The following is a 25,989-nucleotide window of genomic DNA, read 5'->3' as shown; positions in this document are numbered from 1 at the left end:
GCTTGGTTAAGATGAGAATTAAATTAGACTCTCACTGAATTTATTGAATTTGTTGATAATGTGTTGAGTACTTGATTTATTAGTTACCAAAAGGAATCTGCACACCTAGTCAAAAACTTAAATGGCAATTTCAAAGTAAAATATTCAATACCGTTCAGAAATTTGGGGTCGTTAAGATTTGTTCCAGAACAGTTCAACACAAATATTCAGATGTGTGCAGCCCATTTTACGGAGGACAAGGGCTGTTTGCTGAACCAATAGCCTTCTGTTGTGTCTTGATCCTGGGAAGGTGTGGAGTTTTCCAACTTTGAATTGAAAGTTTGGAGGTTCTGTCTGGCGGTTTTTTAGTACGTTTACATATTTAAAGAATTTGCCTTTGATGATTAAAATATATATATTTATTTATTTATTTAAAATATATATATATATATTTAAATATTAAAACAAGAAAAACAAATAGGAATTAATCTGTGGTGCTGTATATGGTCCCTTAAAACATACAGATTTCTTTGCACATATTATGCACATAGTGGCAATATGGAGCTCTGAAGCAACTCTTGTGTCCATTTCTTTATACCAAAAAGCTAAATATGGTTACATATGCTTCACTGCTGATGTTAGACTACTGGCTGATGTTAGAGATTGTTTTTGAATTTAATGGCTATACAGTATATTGGCTATGTAATTGTGCATTTTTATTATAGTTTAATCACCAGATTATATACATTCCAAAACAAATCAGTTAAACTTCATAAAATGGGACAGCCACAGCTTTTTACAAAGATACATTTATTTGTTACATGATCTGAAAGCATAACAACTACACTTTTAACAAAATATCATTTAGTATTTAAGTATCATTTTAGTATTTTAGTATCATTTTATATGATGAAAGATGTAATTAGAACTGAAACCTGGCAAACATGTTTGAATGAAAATGAATGCATATTTGTCATATTAAACAGAATTTAGAAAATTATGGACTAGTGGTGGTGCTTGATACATTATTGGTAATTCAGTTTTTTTGTAAGTAAAAAATACTGATATGATAATAATTCTACAACTAATAACAATTATTACAGAAATAATAAAAATAAAAAATAATAATAATAAATATTAACTAATAAAATATGCAAAGGTGTGACGAGCTGCTAGGTTAAGGAATATCAAATCACTTTGTGTGTGTTCACTCAAACTGATTTGTGAAAATCAAAACATGGGAATAATAGGTTGGTGCAACTTGCTCATTATTCCTGCCTACTATCGAAGGAACCGACAGTGGTTTGTGTTTGTTCTTAAAGGCTGAATAATTGCAAATAATCTCAGTCATTTTGACAGTAAAAAGAACAACAATGAATACTTGACGTGTGTTGTTTTTTGTGGTAAGTGACAGTGAGTACGCTGCCTACACACTAGAGATTATGGTGCTCAGAATACACTGCACATTAATTCATATCAATTGGAATAGTGCGCTAACTGTGCTTTTACAGGTGCAGTTGGTCTATTTGCATTTAAGTTTTACCTGAATGGACACTGTATCTCATTGCTTTTCTGTATACCCAAAATGCAGATGTCTACTACACTAATTCATTCTTCTGTAACCGACAATAAATTGAGTATTGAAATATCTAAATAGTCTCTGACATGTTGTTTTGTTCACAGGTTAACGGTACTGAGGCTGACTTTGAGTATGAGGAGATTACACTGGAAAGGGTGAGTAGAATCACTAGTTCTGCTGTTCTATCGTAATCTTTTTTGTATTTTGTCACAGATCTCTGTCATTTCCCCTCTGAACAGCTTGTGTATAACACTGACCCACTGCTAAAATGCAAGCAGCTACACAGCCAAATCTTTAAATACTACTCTGCAGTGACTCCATTTACCAGCTCAAAGTCTGTCAATTAAAATGCAACTCATCAGAGCCGTCAGCGCTTGAGAAAGCATGAGAAACACTCTTCCGATTAACCAGCTCACTCTATCTTTACAGACTTACCAGGGAGGAGAAAAAGAGCACCATCTTGCCTTCCACAGTCAAGTCTTAATCCCTGACTCTGCATAAGGCCCCCACCCCCTTCTCATCAGCTTTTTTGTGACCTAATTCAGCACTGCTCTGTAGTGCACATTTATTAACTCCTGCATAAATAAACAATGCTCCTCCACAAGCCGTTGTCAGCTCAACTTAAAGCCTGCTTCTTATTTGCAGTAACATAATAACTCGTTGCAGTCCACAACTGAAGACTGAAGGTGTTTTATCGTCTGTACATCGCATGTTGGCATATAGTAATTAGTAAAAGTATAGTATTCATCTAAACATGTTTTTATATATATAATAAAATAATTAGTTGTATTAGTGCTATAACAAATGCTTCTCAGTGCATTGTTAATGACTTTGGGTTGACTTTAACTGTGGTAAGAGTTAATTCTCTGACTATGGCTGCAACAACTAATCTATAAAACCAATGCAAATCGACATGAAGCTAACTGACAGAGCAGAACAAGCTGTAGCAATATTTTGTAGAATTTATTTTAAACCTACTAACAGTTATATTGATTATTTCTTAGATTTAATAATAATTGCCTTAATAAATGAAGTATGACACGTTTTGCAGTGCATTGTAATAGGGCTGCCCAATTAATGGAATTTCTAATCGCAATTGCAATTATGGATGCCACAATTATGTAATCGTTCAAAGCGGCAATTAATTGTTCAAAGTTCAACTTATGTTATTCTGCATGCTTAAGATGCATTTTTTTCTTTCTACGTTATCTTAAGGGGTTTTTCCCATTATTTAAATTTTGTTTTAGTATAACATTATAATACCATTCATATTTTTACTTTTTTATAATTTAAAGAAGAAAGAGTCTGATGTATAGTTGACTTTTGAGGCTTAAAACTATAGAAAATCACAAAGTTTTTCAGTTAGAGTGTTTTCAGCTTGTTTATTTTCGTATAATAATACGGCATGCATCAACTGCATCAAACAATGGTATAAACATCATTCAATGTAAATTGTGATAATCGTAACTAATAATCGCAATTACAATTTCAAGGGAATAATCAACAATTATGATTTTTGTCATATTGGTGCAGCCTTACATTGTAATCATATGTTTGAGTTTTCATTTTGGAATTGTGAATTCAAATACAGAAAGGACACTGCCATTTTGCATATCCTTTTGCAGCTTTATGCTCCCATAGTCATTGACTAAAGCATTTACAGTTGTGTTTTAATTAATGTTCTTCCTGACTGTAACCTCAGCTTTTCTTTCACCTGCTGTGTAGGGGAATTCAGGCCTGGGCTTCAGTATCGCCGGTGGTACAGATAACCCTCACATTGGTGAAGACCCCAGCATTTTCATCACTAAAGTCATTCCAGGGGGTGCTGCGGCTCAGGACGGGAGATTGCGGTAATGCCCCCTCTGGTTCTCATCTTTTTCCTGCTCTCTTCCTTTTGCTGTTCATACTCTAAATAGTTAAACAAAATGTAACTTTTTAAAACCCCACGTGGTCAGTGATATATAGAGCAGTTGTTGTTTTGATTTAATTTAATCTAATGCCACTTGATTTAATGTTATATTATCTAATGCAATGACATACAGAAAAAATGTAAATGTGACTTCAAGGACAGTCTTCAATAAACCCCTTTTTAAATGTCACTTTAAATCAGTTTGAGAAATATATATATGTGTGTGTGTGTGTGTGTGTGTGTGTGTGTGTGAGATCGTATTGTATTGACCATTGTAATAGATTTCCTCCTCATACATTGTTGTTTGTGTCAGGATGGATTTATCCTGTTTTGAAGTGGTGTTACTAAGTGATAGAGCTCTCCAGTGTCTCAGTGCTGTCAGAGGCTCATTAAAGCAGCACTACTGAGGTCCTGAGTCCTGACAGCATCACACTGACAGCTCTACACTAACACACACACACACAAACAAAGAGAGAGAGATAGAGAGTATAAAGAGCCCTATCATCGGCTGCTTGCATTATTTGTAAATTGAAATGTGTGTGAGAGAGAGTTAATGAATGTATATCATAAAGGCTTTGGGAAACTTACATACCATGTGATGTATGACTTTAGTTTGTTACAGTAGACTTGATGACTTTTATAGTTTTCACATTTTTCGTGCCCACTAAGAGCTGTCACTGAGAAATGAATTATAGCCTAGGTCAGTATTGTATTCTTGTGTGAAGGTGCTAAGATGCTGTGTGTTGAAGCAAATGTTGCTGTGTTAGTCTGGTCTGGATGCTCAAACAGAGCAATGTTTTGATAGCATCACAGTCCACAATGAGTGCGATTACATGCACATTTTTAAACCAATTATGCCTAATAAGGCGACAGCGTGCTGGTCATGTAAATGTGTTAAACAGATTTCCTTTATTGGCAAAAGGTCATAAACGGCTTAACAGGTTAAGTAAATTAAAGATGAATATGTAATATAGTGCATATATTTAGCAGTAGAGTTTTTTTTTTTTTTTTTTTTCTGTCTGAATGGTTTTTCTGAGGAAAAATGAAATGCTACATGACTGTAAGGGAAACTAAGTAAATTTAGCTCAAAGGGAATTTATCTGTGAATTTTGACAGAATCACTGTTTTATGGCTGATCAACTTGAATCGGCCAGTGATTAATTGAACGGCTGTAACTATCAGTTCTACAACTGATATTAATGTCAAAGTATAGTGAAAAACACAATTTATTAGCATGCTAACAAGATAGGCAGATCAAGACATTATTGTAAGCACAGAACACAAGATAGTTATCCTTTCAATACGAACAAAACTTTATTTGACAAATTTAAGACATATAAAATAATCTAACACATAAACACTAGGGGGGTAACAGTTCAGATTGCGCTCAGTTCAGTTCAGTTCACAGTTTTAGGTAGTGGTCGACCGATATTGTTTTTTTGACAGCTGATGCCGATATCTTGGAAAGCAGGGGGGCTGATGGCCGATATGAAGCCAATATTTTTTTTAAAATAAATTTTAATTAATATTAATTTTTTTTTTTTATAATTTGACAATGGATTAAAAAACAAATGTGTACAATAAACATACTTATACGTTAAATGACAAAGTATTTTTCACAAATAAGTAAATATTTAATAAAAATATAATTAAAAAGGAAGTAAACACTGTAACCAACAGGGCACTCCGTTTTCTGGGAAGTTTGTGTGCATTGGAAATCATATTTTTAAAATAAAGCCAGGGTAACACTCATTTTACATACAGCACTCAGTGAAAATGACATGAGTATGAAAGTGGGCAAATGCATAAAGCGCAGCATAATTTGAAATCACGAGTTTAAACTTTAAAACATTCAATTTATACGGACCGACTGTCACACAGAGGAAACGTGATCATGCTGGATAAAAGTGCACACTTCACAAGATCTCACAGCTGGATTCGACTAAGTTTGCAAGGTTTGTGATATTAAATGTTCATTAATCATTCAAAGATTTGTTTAAATTATATAAATGCGTGTTTGCTTAATGCTGATGGCAAACGAGAAAGTAATATAATGTTTGCCTATTACTAATAATATAAAGGAAATCGTTACAATACTTTTTGTATACATTAATTCCTTTGTTTAACCATTCTATCTGATTATTAGACAGACTTCTATGCATATTAGACAGAATTGTTAAAGGGGGCATAACACACACAGTTTCATCCAATCTCATGTTAATCTTGAGTACCTATAGAGTAGTACTGCATCCTTCATATCTCCAAAAAGTCTTTAGTTTTGTCATATTTATAAAACAAAGATACAGAAAGATACAAAGATACAGTCAACAAACACACTTGTGAAACTCTTTTGCTGCCCCGGAAAAACAAACTGTATCCACTGTTTACATAACTGTGGGTTCTTTAGGAAGCTGAACAAAGTTATCTTTCCCTTACAACCAAAAACACACTTCTTTGGAGACATTCTTCCTGAGCAAGTCCCATGCAACGTTGCCGCCGGAAGAAGCTCGTTGATGGGCATGATCTCGCTCTGGTCGATGCGTGCGCGGGCGTGTTTTTCCGGGAAAAATGGCCATATAAGTAGTTCCACTCTTGTCTATGTCATGAAGAACCACGATCGAAAAAATCTCTCCGAAACTTGTACGAACCCTGAAGTAAGATTTTTGGCACAGAAATACTCCGTCATACGTCCAAATTGTTTTTTGAAACTTTATCCATGCTTAGCATGAGAATCCAACTTTAAACAGTGTAAACAACTCTGAATGCATGAAACAGCATTGTACCCCACCTTTAACGATGACGGCAAAGAAAAGGGAGAATGTGAGCACTTTGTGCTCAGGCGCTGCCGTTACAGTGCTGTCAAAATAAAAGTCCGGCACGTCTCAAACACATCGCCCAAGCAGAAAAACTTATCGGCCGATGCCGATATATTGGTCGACCACTAGTTTTAGGGTCACGGTTCAGTACAGTTCGGTTCGGTTCGGTATGTGCTATGTTTAGGGAAAAAAGGACTATGGTCAAATAAAAATAAAGAAAATAATACCAAAAATTCTAATTAAAACACCACAAATAAATAAAATAGAGCAAAGATACAAATAAAATAAACAGTGTTTTCAGGCACAGAAATTTAAAAGTAAACAAATTTAAAATAACAGTGCATATTTCACTTCATAAATTAAAGATCAATCCTTTTTGATGTTACAAAAGCTATTCGACCCCAATATGTATAGTGGGTGGTGTATCATGTTTTTCCAGTTTGGTTTGAATATCGTTACAACCCAAAATAAACACCTGCATGCCCACATTCACACAAGTTGCAAAAAGGGAGAAAGTGAGGAAAGAATGAGTTTTAAGAGAGTGAAAATATTTATAGCAATATGCAATTGCTTAGACCTGAACAACCATTAATCATTTCATTTAACCCTCTTGCATTGAGTTTTCAATGAGACTACAAAACTTTATTAAATGCACCAGTTCAGAATCTGGAGGTTTATGTGATTATTTTTTAAAGCTCTTTATGTTCTGTATTATTCAACAAAGATGAGCTAATATCATTGTATAGTATGACCAACACAATATTAGATAGATTAAACATAAATGTTCTTTTCTGTAGGCCAAGCTTATGCTACGATGAAATTAGGTGATTCATGAAATGATATGAATGACATTTTTATTAAACAACTACAATCACAGTAGTATATTGACTGATTTGTTGAACTTCCAACCTTGTAAGCATTTAATAATTATGACAACATAAAGCACTGAAAAAAAGCCAGGTGTAAACGTGTAATATGGAAAGGTGTAATATGCAAATCACACAAACTAAAGTAGATTTCAGAAATATAAAAAAAAAAATCTGTTGCTTTACCACAGTACTTTAGGTAATTCACTGTAAACATATGTAAACATCTGGACTGCACTTTTTAAACACTTGTTAACTTTAGCCAAATAATTTCACTAAACAGTATGAAAAAGATAATGCTTTTTTTAATTTAAAAAACCTACAGGGAAAAAACACCTGCATCACTGAAACATTGAAAAATAGCATAGAGAGAATAACTGTTATTATTATTATTCTCTCTGTCATTTATTTATTTATTGTGGGTTTCATGCTGTCCGCTAAGGCATAGGAATTAAAGTGCTTGCAGGCTGCTTTAGTTAAATGTATAATACGTATAAAACGTATTTTATAAAAAAGACCATATATATTTTTTTAGACCCTGCTTTAAAGGTTCACAGTTTAAGTTTACAACTGTAACATAAAATCAATGTCATAACATTTTAATCTGAACAAAATTATTACATCTGCTAAATATCAATGAAATATAAAGTGCATGCAGGATTCCTAAAGAAAACAAAACAATTGTAAAACAATAAAATAAATACAGATGTTGAACATTCTCAGAACCTTTCCACTTGGATTTCACAGGTTTTTCAGTTTGTATTTATGTTCCGCTTGGAATTGCCGAAACCGTGACGTGAGCACTGCCCCTAACAACTGCAAAAAATGGCCCCACCAAGAGAGAAAGCTACAGCCGCGAGGCGACCCTACTGCCCACTGTGCCCTGCGCAAGGCTCTTCACACGGGCGAGCAGCGGAACCGAGGTGGCTCCTACGGTGGACATTACCACAAAAGCCCAAATGACGCCACACTTCAGCTTTGTACACCGAAACAGGAACTGGGACAATTCTTTCATCCTCCATTACTAGCAGCAAACTATATTAACGCTAACATTAGTGGCATGCCCTAATGCTAGTATTTCTTGTCACTGTTTAAGTTCAGAGATGAAGACTGCTATCTAGCGGTCGGGATATAAACTCAAAATGAAACAACTGCCATGAATCTGCCATGATACAGTATCGGCAAACAAAATTTTGCGATACTCACATGTATCGATATTTTCTTACACCCCTAGCTATCTTGTTGCATGCTGATGATAATCATGATAATCAAATGTGTGGGTTACATATATGATATGGAGTTATGCAATGGAATGATATTTGGTTATATTTCCTCTTAGCATCATTTTAGGATGATTTGATGCATTCATATGTAAAGGCAGTCTATGTGGAGTTCTGTGAGCGCTGAGGAATTAAGTTCTGTGAGGAAGAGGTTAAAAAGGTCTTAGGACTCTGAGTCTGGTCTCTGTCCTGGGTGGGGGAAACCAATCTAGGGAAGTCTTAACTCGTGATTTTCTTCATGGTTTTATTCATGATGGTCATGATGTGTTGTCTCTTTGACCATTAATCTTGGGTTACCCGCCCACATTTGACAATCTTCTTTAGGATTCTTTGTTTAAGCTGTGGAAAAGTAGGTTAGTTAGGTTGCTCCAGACTTGTTGGCACTAGGATCCCGGACATATTTGTGGTCATCCATTTTATCTTGGGGGCTCACTCTGGAATTCAAGCTGCTTGGTCAGTTTTAGCAAATTTCTGATCACATTATATCTGATTCGCGTTGCTACATGACATTGTTTACAAAGTGTTTTGTTAATGTTTTCCCATGGGGTAAAACAGATTGAGTGATTAAGTGAGACATACATTTCAGTAAGTTGTACTGTTTCAGCATACTTCCTGATATTCATTCATGTTTATTTTGTGCTGTAAGTAGTAGTAAAGAAGGAGATGAACAGTTCATGTGCGCTTAGCTCTTCTGCTTGAACACATCAAAGAGCATTAAAACAACATTTATTGTTTTAATTTCATAATAAAATTGACAGAATTTGAAAATTCAAAGCTTGTTTTACTTATTGAATGGTAGAAAATAAAAATAAAGACTTTATTAAAGTAACTTAATTTTATTAAACCAGAAATCAGTATTGCCAACCTGGCAACCATAAGATCCACACTGCTGATGTTTACATGTGCATGAAATAGACACTGACAGTCAAAACATGTCAGCGGAGATGTGCTAATTAAACAATGTCATTTTGGTCACTGATTCTGGCCCTCCAAAACAGTAAATTCTAAAGGTGAAGTATGTAAAGTCTCCTATCCTATTTTTATACTAATGATGCACCAAAAGTTTGGCAACCAAAAAAATTTGGCTGAAACTGAATTTTTGGTTAAATAATATTTATGGTTGTCAAAATTTTGGTGCGTCACTAGTATTAAGCTAAGTACATCATCTCTAGAATTTGCTGTTGATGGACAGTTTTATCTTTGTAAAGTGTCTTGTTTAACTGTACTTGAGAAACAATACAGAAGGCAACTTTTTGTTGTACCGCAAATTTAACCGCCTGTAATTCCTGTACTTTGGAAACTATAGACGTGGGGGTGGTCTTATTTGAAAGGGGGCCTCAAGACGTACACTCGATTCGGCGTTCGAGAGGGTTCCTCAAGTTGTAGGGATCCCCCGAATTTGATGCGGATCCACCGTGCCGTTACGGAGATATGGCCGTTCAACGTATCAATAGTATTCCATATACTTAAGCTTTAGAGCATTTCATCCAGGTTGCCAGTAGCAAACAATGGAGCGCTGGACAAACTACGTAATTACACCATTTACAAGCATTTTATCTGCGTTTTATGTTCTGTAAAAAAATTTTTTATATCGGTGGCATATCGGGGCCATATTCGCCGATGCCGATAAATCTGCGACAGGCTCATATCGGCTGATAAAATCGGCTAAACGATATATCCGTCGGCTCTAACAAAGATGTAACATCCTCAGTGTCAGATCACTTCATGATTCTTGTATGGTGTGTGCAGTTGAATGAAATTGAGATGTCTTCACACTGCATTGTTGCTAGTGCATGTTTGACCTGTGCTTTACTCCACGCAGGGTAAATGACGTGATTCTGAGAGTGAACGAGGCTGATGTTCGGGACGTAACCCACAGTAAGGCTGTGGAGGCATTGAAGGAGGCGGGGTCGCTGGTCAGACTGTATGTCAGAAGGAGAAAATCTGCAGCAGAGAAAGTCATGGAGATCAAGCTCATCAAAGGACCCAAAGGTAAAGTAACACCAACCAACTCCTCTTATTTCTAGTGGTCGACAGATATGGGATTTTGGCCGATGCCGATATTGAAAAATCAATCTGGCCGATATGAAGCCGATATAATAAATGTAATTACAGTAAATGAGAGACATGCAGAAAATTGGTGAAACTAAATAAACATTTATTATGCATAATATTTATTAAAAAACCTAAATTTAAAAAATGTAAACAACTGAGGTAACAATTAGTGCAGCCTTTCCTTTTCATCTGAAACATCTACAAAAAAAAATTATATTTATTTATTTATTTTTTGTAGATGTTTCAGATATACATAAATACACACACACGCGCACACACACACAGAGTACTGTGCAGAAGTCTTAGGCCAGTGGTTTTGAAAACTGCTGGTGGAGAGCTTAGGTCATTGGTCTCCAACCCTGCTCCCTACCGTCCTACAGATTTCAGATCTAATCAAGGTGTTCAGGGCTACTTGATAATTACAGACAGGTTTGTTGGAGCAGCGTTGGATCTGAAGTCTGCAGGACAGTAGCTCTCCAGGAGCAGGGTTGGAGATCCCTGTCTTAGGCCATCAGTAGTTTCACCAACGAAAATAAATGGTTTTAAGACATTTATTTATATATATATATACAGGTGCTGGTCATATAATTAGAATATCATCAAAACGTTGATTTCACGAATTCCATTCAAAAAGTGAAACTTGTATATTATATTCATTCATTACACACAGACTGATATATTTCAAATGTTTATTTCTTTTAATTTTGATGATTATAACTGACAACTAAGGAAAATCCCAAATTCAGTATCTCAGAAAATTAGAATATTACTTAAGACCAATACGAAGAAAGGATTTCTAGAAATCTTGGCCAACTGAAAAGTATGAACATGAAAAGTATTAGCACGTATAGCACTCAATACTTAGTTGGGGCTTCTTTTGCCTGAATTACTGCAGCAATGTGGTGTGGGATGGAGTGATCAGTCTGTGGCACTTCTCAGGTGTTATGAGAGCCCAGGTTGCTCTGATAGTGGCCTTCAGCTCTTCTGCATTCTTATGCTGTAGTGTGTCCGTAGGAAATATCAGTTTACATTTCCAAACATTCCTTTTGCCATTATTTGTAATGATCCAGTGAATTTTTTTCTATGCACAAGGAGTCTGACAGCAGCCAGTGCTCCACGCAGAGGTCTGATCTCACCATTATCCAGTCTGTCTGGAATGACATGAAGAAACAGAACAAACTGAGACAGACTAAATCCAGAAGAAATGTAGCAATGTCTACAAGATGCTTGAAGAAACCTACCGACAAAGCTACAGTACTGTGAAAAGTTTTAGGCACTTGTGTAAAAATGCTGTAAACTGAGGATGCTTTCAAAAATAATGTCATAAATAGATTTGATTTATCGATTAACTTCAATTAACTAAATCAAATCAACAGTTGGTGCGACCACTTAAACAGCTTTTGTCTTAGGTACACTTGCACATAGTTTTTCAGGTAGATTTGCAGGTCGGTTTCTTGAAGTGTCTAAGGAGATATTGCCAGAGTTCTTCTGGATTTAGTCTGTCTCAGTTTGTTCTGTTTCTTCATGTCATTCCAGACAGACTGGATGATGGTGAAATCAGACCTCTGTGTGGAGCACTGGCTGTTGTCAGACTCCTTGTGCATACAAAATTTCACTGGATTATTAACAATTAATGGTAAAAGGAATGTTATTTCCGGCTGACACACTACAGCAAAAGATAGAAATAACAGGCTTAAAACCAGTTGGGTGTTTGGGTGTTTTTTTGTTTGTGAAAATACTAATGGCATAAGACTTTTGCACAGTACTGTATATACATATTATAAAACCTTAACAATTAAAATGTAAACAACAGAGGTAACACTTAAATGAACAAGGTTTAGTGCAGCCTTTCAACAAATTAATATTCATAAATTAATGTCAAAAATAGTATTTTATGTACAATACATATACATAATACATATACAGGTGCTGGTCATATAATTAGAATATCATCAAAAAGTTGATTTATTTCACTAATTCCATTCAAAAAGTGAAACTTGTATATAATATTTATTCATTACACACAGACTGATATATTTCAAATGTTTATTTCTTTTAATTTTGATGATTATAACTGACAACTAAGGAAAATCCCAAATTCAGTATCTCAGAAAATTAGAATATTGTGAAAAGGTTCAATATTGAAGACACCTGATGCCACACTCTAATCAGTTAATTAACTCCAAAACACCTGCAAAGCCTTTAAATGGTCTCTCAGTCTAGTTCTGTAGGCTGCACAATCATGGGGAAGACTGCTGACTTGACAGTTGTCCAAAAAATGACCATTGACACCTTGCACAAGGAGGACAAGACACAAAAGGTCACTGCAAAAGAGGCTGGCTGTTCACAGAGCTCTGTGTCCAAGCACATTAACAGAGAGGCGAATGGAAGGAAAAGATGTGATAGAAAAAAAGTGTACAAGCAATAGGGATAACCGCACCCTGGAGAGGATTGTGAAACAAAACCCATTCAAAAATGTGGGGGAGATTCACAAAGCGTGGACTGCAGCTGGAGTCAGTGCTTCAAGAACCACTACACAAAGACGTATGCAAGACATGGGTTTCAGCTGTCGCATTCCTTGTGTCAAGCCACTCTTGAACAACAGACAGCGTCAGAAGCATCTTGCTTCAAAAAGGACTGGACTGCTGCTGAGTGGTCCAAAGTTATGTTCTCTGATGAAAGTAAATTTTGCATTTCCTTTGGATATCAGGGTCCCAGAGTATGCAGGAAGAGAGGAGAGGCACACAATCCACGTTGCTTGAGGTCCAGTGTAAAGTTTCCACAGTCAGTGATGGTTTGCAGTGCCATGTCATCCACTGGTGTTGGTCCACTGTGTTTTCTGAGGTCCAAGGTCAACGCAGCCGTATACCAGGAAGTTTTAGAGCATTTCATGCTTCCTGCTGCTGACCAACTTTATGGAGATTTCATTTTCCAACAGGACTTGGCACCTGCACACAGTGCCAAAGCTTCCAGTACCTGGTTTAAGGACCATGGTATCCCTGTTCTTAATTGGCCAGCAAACTCGCCTAACCTTAACCCCATAGAAAATCTATGGGGTATTGTGAAGAGGAAGATGCGATATGCCAGACCCAAGAATGCAGAAGAGCTGAAGGCCACTATCAAAGCAACCTGGGCTCTCATAACACCTGAACAGTGCTACAGACTGATCGACTCCATGCCACGCCACATTGCTGCAGTAATTCAGGCAAAAGGAGCCCCAACTAAGTATTGAGTGCTGTACATGCTCATACTTTTCATGTTCATACTTTTTCAGTTGGCCAAGATTTCTAAAAATCCTTTCTTTGTATTGGTCTTAAGTTATATTCTAATTTTCTGAGATACTGATTTTGGGATTTTCCTTAGTTGTCAGTTATAATCATCAAAATTAAAAGAAATAAACATTTGAAATATATCAGTCTGTGTGTAATGAATGAATATAATATACAAGTTTCACTTTTTGAATGGAATTAATGAAATAAATAAACTTTTTGATGATATTCTAATTATATGACCAGCACCTGTATAGACCCCTTTTCAATTAGTAAACAAAATGACGTTTTTTCGGTGGGCAGTGCTTAGGTGGAGCCAGAAAGATTCCCCTGACCGTTTCAGTAACACTAGTTATGAAGTTTAGTTAGCTTGTTTTTAGGGCTGGGCGATATATCGCATGCGATTGTCACGCGCATTTCGTCAGTAAAGCCAGTTCCCTGATTACCGCTAAATTGCCATCACCTGCTTTCAAATGGAGCGGCATTTAATAGACAGAGCCGTAGATCACTGACAAGCTACGCAATATCGTGTTTATTAATCGCAGATGAATCGCCTTCGATAATGAACACGATATTGCGTAGCTTGTCAGTGAACTACGGCTCTGTCTATTAAATGCCGCTCCATCAAGTGATGGCGATTTAGTGGTAATCAGGGAACCAGCTTTACTGATGAAATGCGCGTGACAATCACATGCGATATATCGCCCAGCCCTACTTGTTTTTTAACAATGACATCTGAAAATCTGATTTTGAGTCTGTGACTGCGATTATTATTTGAAAAAGTTAACTTTAACGGACGAAACCAGACTAGCCGACCTGTACACACTCACTCAATGGATGGAAGATCTGACAGGATTTTACCTCTGGTTGAGTGACTCACATTTACACCTACCTGATAGAGAAACCTAACGTGTATAATAAAGAGAAACTCACCTGTGTTTATTTCGTCATGAAGATGTATATATTTCAGTGTCAGCAGGCAACTATATTTACTGCTACATAAGAGTGATCTGGGCCGAAATACAAAAAAAGTTGTGATGTGATGGATGTTTCATGTGATGGATATATTATTTGAAGATGTATGTATGTAATGGCCAAATAGTTATATAAGTATACCTCCTGTAAATGATGTAAGTTTACAGTGGCATTACAGTACCTTTACATTACTTTAGATACAGTAGGCCTACATTTAAAGTAAGATGTGAATATTTTCTAGAAATAAGAAATCCAGAAACTGCAAATTTTCAACTTTCTGTATTTGATCATTCTTTTTTACCAAGTTCTTAAAAATTCCGGCCACAATCAATGACAATGTATATACAATTACAGGTGATTAAGCATATAAATCGTCAGTTTGTTGTTTTATACACATGCATACAGATTTTCATACATGACATAGGCTACTCTTGCATGTTGTAAGATGAATAACAAATCTTTAGACGTAACAAACCATTAACCATACTAAAACAAAACAACAAAAGACAATACTTTATTGTAACTTTCTAAATGTTAGGTCAGTTTGAATGTAAATATTTATGACGATTAAATGTGTAAAGTTTATTTCATTCTGCGATACTCATTGTAGCATTACATAGTTTTATTTCAAATAGAATGGTGAAGAACAGAGTTTCTGTTTTACCCAACCAAATTTGACATTTTAAACCTCTAATACTTTCTACCATTACACTAAGAAAGCAAGAGTGCTGCTAAATCATTTCTTGGGATTAATATAGATCAGAGTTAAGAGTATGATTATTCAAGTCACGCTATATCTGGATACCATAAACCAGGGATCTCCAACCTTGCTCCTGGAGAGCTACCGTCCTGCAGACTTCAGTTCCAACGCTGCTCCAACACAATACTGTCTGTAATTATCAAGTAGCCCTGAACACCTTGATTAGCTGGTTCAGGTGTGTTTGATTGGGGTTGGAGCTGAAATCTGTTGGATGGTAGCTCTCCAGGAGCAGGGTTGGAGACCACTGCCACAGACATTGTCCCCTCTAGGGAAATGTAAAATATACAGTGTGTGTGTGTATATATATATATATACACACACACACACACACACAAATACACAACAGGGCTATTTTAAGGGCCAGCCACAGCATTTCCACAACACTGCAAAGACCTTAAGCTTCTGTTGCCATGGATACATTTCTCTCTCTCTTGCCTTTACACACAGTTTGCCGTATAATTTATGCAACAGTTTATCTCTTTCTTTTTTGTTTATTCAGATGCAATTTAAAAGATTACAGGATAGCATTTTTATGTTGTTGTTGTGTGAATGTTCATTATGGCAGATATTGTTGATTATTTAGCTGCTGTTAATACCTTTTTTCCTATGTCTGGTTGTTTTTTACGTATTAAGATGTTCAAGGTCATAGGGTCAAATATATTGCAGATAATCTACGTTTTGAAAGCATCCTTTTTGCAAATAACCTTTTGTTTTTGTCTGTATCTTTGTTTATACCAGGTCTTGGTTTCAGTATAGCAGGGGGTGTTGGGAATCAGCACATCCCAGGAGACAATAGCATCTACGTCACTAAGATTATTGAAGGTGGAGCTGCACACAAAGATGGGAGGCTGCAGATAGGAGACAAACTTCTTGCTGTAAGGAAACAGTCTATCGTCTGTTGCTGATAACTGTGTGCTTGTTAAATAGATTAATGCCTGTGTGTGTTTTGGTGTGTGTCATAGGTGAATAGCTCCTGCCTGGAGGAAGTTACCCATGAGCATGCCGTGACTGCCTTGAAAAATACCCCAGACGTGGTCTACTTGAAAGTAGCTAAACCCAATAGTGTCTTCATGAATGACAGTTTTGCCCCTCCTGACATCACCAACTGTGAGTTCCACATGGGGTGGGGATAAAGTGTCTCACTTGTACAGACTAATGCAGTGTGTGAAGCACATACCCGGCAGTGGTCATATTGATCTGTGCTCTGTCCGTAGCCCTGCCAGCAGGAGCACTAATAGGCCACAGAGGAGAGGTCTAAACTACTATTGATTGCTCTTGTCTGAACGTGCCGCCCTTGCAGCCATTAAAGCCTATGTTGTACAGGGGTGGTGAAGGCACTGCTGTATAAATGCCCCTCCGTGTGTCTTCCTGCCCTTTAACAAGGCACTAATGACTCTGTAATGCTGAGGGTTGTGATCTGTCTGAACTGTGTGGAAGTGTTTTTAAGACAGCCCATCTGGATGTGTTTCTCCTTTCTCCACATTGATTTGATTAGAAGTATTATTGTCTTAATGGCACTGGCACTGAAAAAACAGTGGTGGTAGGATGGTTAATGATGTCATAGACATGACATCTGTTCATAGGCATGCATCAGACAATGACAATAAAAAAATGACAATTAAACAATTGAGCTGATGGAACATCTTGTCTAAACAACCCTTATCTGAAGTGCTGTTCATGTGGATGTCAAAGCACAGCCGGGTGCTTTTTTTGAGAGATGTGAGCCTGACGCAAGTCATGTGAAAGGGACTTTAGCTTTGTACTGTAGCTTCAAAACCCCCAGTACTGTGGGACTACAGCTTTTGACCTACAACATGTAGACTTTTGAAGAGAGAATAATTTCCTAGTAAGCTCAAGTCTGTTAAATGAAAGTTACCATAAAGTTATTGTACATTTACATAATCTACCACCCTCATTCTCCACTGCTAAGCTCTTCAAAGGCTGTGGACCCCAGACACACAGTAACACACGTACAGACACAAAACCACACCACCAAATCAGACACGCTTTCATCATTAAAAGCTCTTGATCTCTCTGCCCCTTCTGATGCACCCCACACAACTCCCTTTAGACACACTCATTTTAATCCTTAAACAGGATGCTTGCCATGTACCACAGTATGATGAGGGTGACTCCTATCTCAAAGTCAAAGCCTGCACAACTCTGCTGTAAGCACTTATCCCCCCTGTGTATGGGGCAATTAGACAAAACCACCCCCATAGCGGTCATGATTTATTACATACTAGACACAGATGAAGTCCAGAAATCAGTTCAAAACCACTAGAACAGAGTTCAGGTTTGGTGATCTCTGACCTGTGAATTCGTATCACTTGAAAACCTGTGACCAATAGAAGATATTCTAAAAGCTGCAGGTTTGCAGAAGAATGTTTATTTTTAAATTAAGGATGCTTAAAGTCTAGTGTGGCCACTCTATACGATACCAAATTTTGGTATTGGTCAGCATGAAATGGAAATTGATGCTATTTTCTAAATGCATTTTGATGGATCTTATTGTTAACAATTAATACATTCAAATGTTTTTTTTTTTCTTTCTTGTTTTTTCAGATGTGGTTTCATCCAATCAACTACAGTTGGTTAGAGCCACATCCCAGCTCTACTTTTTCTTCGATAATTTGTTTTACTCAGAACCAAAATACGGAAGAAATGATCTGTCACTACCATTACATTCAACTTTAGGAAAGGATATACATGTATTCTTTGCAGAGGCAACCCCAGCATTAACTACAAACACTCTGTTTCATTCAGTGCCAAAAGTGTTGATAGAAAATAGTTTAAAATAATTAAAAACTATTTACCCAAACTGTTAATTTGATATTTTATGCCTAATAAGAGTATTGTGTTATTCTGATGTTGACATTGATTCTCCCATGCACATTTGTTTGATGCCATTGTAGAACATTTAAATCAGTCACTTAGGAGGTTTTTTCAAGTTCTGATCATTGTAAAGACAGCAATGCTGTTCATTAGGTTGTGGAAGATAGCTAGGCTTGATTTTGATGCAGAAGGACACCATTCCTGAGACTTATCTATAGTGGAGCCAGCAGACAAGGATGCTTTTCTCTACTTGACTTGAAAGACAAATCACAAATTCAATCATGGCTGGGATCACATGGTCAAGTCTGTATTGCTAATCCAAGCAACAATATCTTAATGCATAGAAGACAGCATGTAGAACGATGGTAGGCCTCAGAGAGCAAACTCTATTAATGAATGAGTTAATGAGTGAGAAATAATTTCTTTAAGTGTGCACAGTCATTCAGCAGCCAGATTCAGAATGAAAATAATGCTGTATAGCTTGTAGATGGTGTTCAAGTGCTTTTTGGGTACACTGATCTGCTTGATTTAGTTAGAGTATTGCAGAGGTGGAGCTTCGAGTCAGTAGATTACATTTTTGTCCCCATGGAGAGCCATAAAGCATGCATTTTACCATCTGTTGGGCTTTTTTATTGTGCCACTCTGTTGCACTCTGCTTCGCCTGAGGGTAAAATAAGGTTTCTGCAGCTAAGCCTCTCCTTCTGTTATAGGCCATAGTGCAGTACTGTAGGAGAGAATGCTCTTGCCATTGCTGCAACCAGCCAACTGAGCCCAAATATACATCTCACAACAATCAGAGAGCTCATATCAGAGGACAAATTATAGAATAAAACCTGGATATATACATAGATAGTTAAAAGGCCTAACCATGGGTGGAAAGCAGCTCTAAAATAGATAGCAGTGTCATTATTCAGCTCAGTTTAGTTTAATAGCAGTCATATTATTCATCATTTAATCTCATTAATGGAGAATGTAATCAGATTGATTATATAATATATATATTTATATATTATAATATTACTATATATATATATATATATATATATATATATATATATATATATATATATATATATATATATATATTGATTATATGATTATGTAAGTCTGACGCGCTACAGTACATGTCTGCTGTTACAGTACTGTTTTTAGTTTTGATTCACTGTTCTTGCTGCGCTTGGTTCTTTTGAGCTTTAAATTGCATTTGGGAAAGCAACAACTCAAACATTTCTATAAGATTTAAAAAAGAGAGAGAAATTAATAATTTTATTCATCATGCATGAAAGTGACAAAGTGAGTGAAGACATTTAAAATGGTTTCTATTTAATAAATGCAATTGATAAATGCAAATAAATGCTGTTCATTAAACTTTATATTTATTAAAAAATCCTGAAAAATAAAGTGCATCGTCATTTCCACACAAAATATGAAGCAGCAAAATTGTTTTCAACATTGATAATAATCAGAAATGTTTCTTGAGTCAAATAAATTGATTTCTAAAAGATCATGTGACACTGAACTTGAACTTTGTATTTGTAATAATATTTCACTATATATATATATATATATATATATATATATATATATATATATATATATATATATATTATACTTTATTTTGATCAAATAAATTCAGCCTTGTTGAGCAGAAGATAGTTATTTCAAAATAATTAATAACTGTAATGTTTCCAAACTTTTGGCAGGTACTTGAATAATAATAACAATTCTATATACTTTACTACAATTTATTATAGTACTTTATTATATTCTTATTATATTGTTGTCATGATTAATAAATGCTGCTTTTTATTTTTTTACAGGACAGTATGTATTTTTTACATATAAGATATATCTTTTAATGTGCTAAAATATATATTTTTAATAATGAGTCCTGAGGGTGTGGCTTGTGGGCGTGGCTTGGGGCGTGGTCAGATTTTCCTTCTTTTTTGTCTCTAGCTGATCACATGCCTGTATTTTATATTATATTATATTATATTATATTATATTATACTATATTATACTATATTATATTATATTATTTCTATGTTAAAAATGGTCCTTTCCAAGTACAGTACATTGTGGTCTTGAAGCTTGATCTCTGATACCACTTTTCCACTGGGACTGGTGCCACAGCTGGAACCGGTGCTCGGCCAAGAGTGGCACTTGTTCAGAACTGGCTCACATTTCCACTTGCAGGGAGCAGAACCCTCCACCAACCTATGACCAGAATCACTTGTTATCTCTTGCGGAAGAAGAGCCACTGACCACTGCTGACTGACGTACTTAATTGCTGTTATTAATGTTGTTCATTTACCTGGGCAGCTTTTAAATATAGGCTTGTTCGAGATGCATCGGCACTGCGCATACCGATCGGCATATGAAATCAAAGTACCGCAAGAGCTGTTGGAGAGCAGACAACTCTTTATGCTTTTGAATTGCTCTCACTGTACTTTGATGTCATACAGTCAGGACATCAGTTTGCACGACACTGATGCATCTCAAACAAGCCTCTCAGGTAAATTAACAACATTAATAACAACAATTAAGTACGTCAGCAGAAGAGATCAATGCTCTTCTTCCACAAGCGATTCCGGTCACAGGTTGGTGGACAAGCCTAATGGTTCCTTTCAAACTGCGGTCTGTAGTGGAAGCTCCACCTTCTGATGTCATAGGTTCCTTTGTTTGAGACCAGCAAGGTTTCGGGGCCAGTTCAGAACCAAGATCTGGGCACCGACCCAGGATTTTTTTGAGTGGAAAAGCGTGGCCCAGTTCCCGATTGGGCTCCGGCTCCGGCACCAGCCCTGCTGGAAAAGTTGTCTGAGAGCACATATCTGGTCTCATCCCACTAAAGATGTCACATCTCTTCATGGTTAAGAGCAGTGTTTCATGAAGTGGACACTATAGGGAAGATAAGAGCTTTGTTTTACCATCTCACCTTTGCAACATTTATCACATTTAAACATGTATTCCACACTGGTGACATTACAACAGAAACTGCAGTTTCTGACCCACAGACATAAAAGCTCTTTGACACCTAGACCCGGTAATAGATCTTTTTGGGGTTAAAGATGATAATATTACAATACCAAAGAGTGAATATTCTGTGATTACATTTGTGATGCTTCTTGCACAAACACTGATTTATTTCATTTTGTGATTATGCAAGTACGGATCATATTTCCAGGCAACAGTTCTCATATGATGATGCACCTATACCCAGGCCTTTTGTCATGAGCTCAGCTAACTGTCTGCTTCAAAGGAGACCTTTACAGAGAGACAAAGACGGGTAAAACAAGGATAGGTTAGGCTCAGTTTCACACTGACCCCCAGGTCTCTTTCCACCACATGGATATCTATGTAAGTGAAGCCGCAGTAGTGGCACAGGTGCTAAAAGCTCAGCTCAGGGTATCATTTACTGTCAGCATGTGTCTGTTTCTCATAGGGATGCAAAATGAATAGCATATAATTGTGCATTTCTGGAGGACTGGTTAGAAAGAGATCTTGGAACTCTTTGGTGCAAGCTTTTAGGTAATGCAGATCAAGATGTTTGAGACTTGTTTCTATGACCTGTTTTAATGTCTGCGCCTGTTTTCCTCTTTCTCAGCCTATTCGCAACACATGGAAAACCATATCAGTCCTCCAAGCTATCTGAGCCAGCCGCTGCCTCCGGTGCATTCTGGACGCTACTCCCCGACCCCAAAAACCATGGTGGGGGATGATGATGTAACCAGGTACTGTCAAAAATTGTCTACATAAATCTATGATATGATAGCGCTCATACTCAAGATTTTTTCTTTGCCATAATGCAATGTCCAACAATGCAATACTGTCTGTCTGTATGGATCACTGTTTTACTCTTTTACTGTTTAAAAAAAAAAAAAAAAAAAAAGAATCATGGTCCTTATAAGGGCTGGGTATTGATACAGATTTCCTGATTTAGTTCTGATCTTTGATGAAAGAGTAGTTTGTGGGTCTTTTTCAGTGATTCATTAAAAGGAGTGGCTCATAATATTAATTAATTTTTTTTTTTTCAGACTACATTTGTGGTGCTGTATATTATTTTGTACAACTCAACAGAAAGGTGTTTTCCTGTCATTATTCTGTGGTACACTTAGTATCATCAGTTGATTACCAGATTAATCTTGTACTTAAAAGCTTATTGTTTGAGTTCAACAAAAGGGGAGCTTCAAGCTGTTCATGATTATTTTTATAATGTGATGCCAGAACAAGTCGATGCTCTGATGCCCACATGTGATGTTCAGGATGATATCATGACCTGTTGAGTAGATGAGATGCTCTCTGAACTCTTTTGATATAGTTCACTGGAGTATCGAATTGCTTATTACTTTTGCTGTGGTCAGCTGGCTCAAGCTGCAATGCCTCACTGAGGGAGTTGTCAATTGTGAGGGCAGATGGCAGTTCCCCTTTCAGCATGTCATCCATGTCTGAGAAACATATGTGATGATTTTACAAGGTTACATCTATTTTCATTTTAGAATTGGCCCACTTTAAGAGAGCACAAGAAATATCATCAAACTGGTTACAAAAAAGGGTGAGGTTATGCCATATCCAGATGTAATACCAAACTTTTAGACAGATAGAGAATTCTGACCCAAAACGACACGTCATTGCCAATTTAGCAATTTGATAAGCTCCAAATTTAGCCCATCCATGTGGTGCGTGGGTTCATTTTTTATAAAAACCACTGTGCATCATCAAGCCTCTTAGCCAGCTTGCCAGAAAATGAATAAACAAGATTGTCATAATCCAGCAGAACAAACGATTCTATTAATCTGACCATTTAGGTGCATAGGAGAAGTTTAGCGCAATAATCAAACATACAGTACAGCCTGAAAAGAGCATGTAGCCCATTCTAGATGTCATTGTGTTCAGTGTTGTTTTTTATAGCAATGAAATGATGTAATAAAATGGTGTTTGATTTTACAGTATCAGTATTGTAAATTAGCCACAGGGTTGTTTTGTGGCTGTGTGTAGTAGAACTAGACCAGTAGTGCCTCCAAGAGGCCAGTTATATACACTGACCTTGCACTCTTAAAGGAGTGTTCATTTGTGGCATATAAAAAATAATTTCAATTTGCCCCTCAGTTTGAAAATCACATACTCCGTAATACACTTACAGAAGTGGGTGTACAGAAGCAAGGTGTTCAAGGCACCTGAAAGCAGAAATATGATGCTCATACATGTATAAATATATTAACATAGAAAACAGTTAGTTTAAATTGTAATGATTTTTTCACAGTATTACTGTATTTTGATCAATTAAAACAGCCTTGGTGAGCATAAGAGACTTCTTTTTCACAGGTGGCCTTGTCATTCAATGTGACCTTACAAACTAGTATGTCTAACTCGTATAGAATGTTGCTGTATGACATGTACAATACAGAGAACATGGCATATATTCCTGATTTAGGACAATGTTATGATTTTGTTAGCTGTTTGTTTCGGACAAAATGAACAGTTTGTGTATGATGCTCTGTGTCTGTAGGTTTAGTTTTTTAATGTGGAAATAAGGACATATGTTTTTATTTTTAGCTTATGCAGGGAACCCAGGAAGGTGGTGCTGCATCGAGGCTCTACAGGGCTTGGCTTCAACATAGTGGGTGGAGAAGACGGAGAGGGCATATTTATTTCCTTCATCCTAGCCGGAGGTCCTGCAGACCTCTGTGGAGAATTGAGGAAAGGAGACCGTTTGGTGTCTGTGAGTATTTTCAGATGAGCATCTAATCAGGAGTATTTCTTACAGTATTCAGCAGACTTACAGAGCTTAGTGCTAAACAGTGTGCAAGACCACTATCATACTGCTTATCCTATTGATATAAAAATGGCTGTTCCTTTCTTAGGTTAATGGAATAGACCTACGCAGTGCCACTCATGAACAGGCTGCGGCAGCCCTGAAGAACGCCGGACAAACAGTCACCATCGTTGCCCAGTACAGACCAGAGGGTGAGTCTTTCTCAATGTAAAACAGTGCCACTCTTTAAAAACAAACCAGAAAACAATCAGCAATTGGCAGGAGTGTCTTAGCTGTGTTATTGCGAGAAGCAAAAAACTAATAAGCCAATACTCCTGTTTTGTAGACTTCTATTGACTTCTTTGTGCCATTAAGTCAGGTCTTAAATAGAACTCATAAAAATTCGATTTGGATATTTAGTCATCCAGGTCTGACTGTTCAAGCTGTCCTACAGACCGTTATTATACTCTTAACAATGATGGTACATTTCTGATGCTTTGTCTTTCACTCCCCTTGATAATCTTTTTTTTTTTTTTTTTTTTTTTTTTAAATAAGATTTGCTTTTAACAGCAAATAGACACACATTTTAAAGTACTGATCCTGACAAAGTTTGAATTTCTTCTTAGAGTCAATGGTTGTTCTGCATTATTTACATTTGTGTGGCAATATATCCTGTGATCATTTTAGAAAAGACTGAAAAACAAGGCTTCCGTGATAGAGCACGAATTGGTGTCCAATTGCTACTTAGTATGATGACAAAGCTATTTGTGTGAATATTTGTATAGCTTTGATAATGTGTTTTATTGATAACATTGTTTTTTTATGCACAAATATGCAGCAACACTCTTTTTACTTGAGTCTTTCATTCCCTCATACACACAATGTTTTATGAGGGCATTCAACAGCAGCATTCTGGGAAATGTGCAGTAGTGATATTTGTGGCCTTGTGTTTCAGAGTACAGCCGATTTGAAGCCAAGATCCATGACCTAAGAGAGCAGATGATGAACAGCAGCATCAGCTCAGGCTCAGGGTCCCTGAGGACCAGTCAGAAGAGATCACTATATGTCAGGTACAAGACAAATATCTACAATATTCTACAAGGAACTGGAAAACTGCATGTAAAGTCACTATGAAATCAAAACTGACAATTCATATTTTTATGGAATATTTCAGTGTTTATTATAAATAATTTACAGTGAACTATTATTATTTTTAATGTTTATCATGTTCCCTTGTAAAATCAAAAATACTAACTTCCCCTCCCTCTCGCAATGACATGTCTTTTCTGATTATCTGTGCACCGGTGCAAGGGCTGGGCAATAAAACCTCCCCTCCAGCAACCTGTCACTCACATGAGATCACAGCAATTAGCTAACAACAACGATTCAACTGTCCAGTCAATTCCTGATGGATGAAGCCCTACATTCTTTATTGTTTTTTCTTGTTCAAGAAGCTGTTTCACTTGGATATACATCACTGTATGGAAGAATAGACTATTACAATTTCCATTTCATGCCAATACTGTTTTTTTTTTTTTTTTTTTTGCTAAATCATATATTCGGAATAAGATATCTTACATTTGCAGTTTACACACATCTGTTGAAATGGTTTAGCAATTTTTAAAGCTTGTGGTCAGACTTTACCATATGCTCTCAGCTAAAAGAGGAAGTATCTAGTCTGGTATTTTCCTTTGGTCTTACTTTGACTGTTTTCTGCAGGGCACTGTTTGATTATGATAAAACTAAGGATTCTGGGCTGCCCAGCCAGGGCCTGAACTTCAAATTCGGAGACATACTGCACGTGGTGAATGCATCTGATGATGAGTGGTGGCAGGCACGGCAAGTCACTCCTCAAGGAGAGGCGGAGGAAATGGGCGTAATTCCCAGCAAGAGAAGGTGAAAGATTGAAGCTTA

General features: G+C 36.6%; 1 protein-coding gene across 23 annotated transcripts in view; it reads left to right on the top strand.

Moving 5' to 3' along the window:
- LOC109052896 (discs large homolog 1-like protein) overlaps positions 1–25,989 on the top strand; it is a 112,785-nt gene that overhangs the window by 73,289 nt on the left and 13,507 nt on the right. For all 23 annotated transcript variants that reach the window (XM_042768348.1, XM_042768341.1, XM_042768369.1 and 20 more), the window contains 10 exons: positions 1,663–1,713; positions 3,284–3,408; positions 10,252–10,421; positions 16,227–16,363; positions 16,451–16,595; positions 21,928–22,054; positions 23,877–24,042; positions 24,185–24,287; positions 25,031–25,145; positions 25,795–25,971. In XM_042768348.1, the coding sequence (XP_042624282.1) occupies positions 1,663–1,713; positions 3,284–3,408; positions 10,252–10,421; positions 16,227–16,363; positions 16,451–16,595; positions 21,928–22,054; positions 23,877–24,042; positions 24,185–24,287; positions 25,031–25,145; positions 25,795–25,971 (1,316 nt within the window). The remainder of the gene's footprint in view (positions 1–1,662; positions 1,714–3,283; positions 3,409–10,251; positions 10,422–16,226; positions 16,364–16,450; positions 16,596–21,927; positions 22,055–23,876; positions 24,043–24,184; positions 24,288–25,030; positions 25,146–25,794; positions 25,972–25,989) is intronic.

Source organism: Cyprinus carpio, chromosome A2, assembly GCF_018340385.1.
Source record: "Cyprinus carpio isolate SPL01 chromosome A2, ASM1834038v1, whole genome shotgun sequence".
NCBI classification, from domain to species: Eukaryota; Metazoa; Chordata; class Actinopteri; order Cypriniformes; family Cyprinidae; genus Cyprinus; species Cyprinus carpio.
This window is presented reverse-complemented; position numbering and strand designations above follow the sequence as displayed.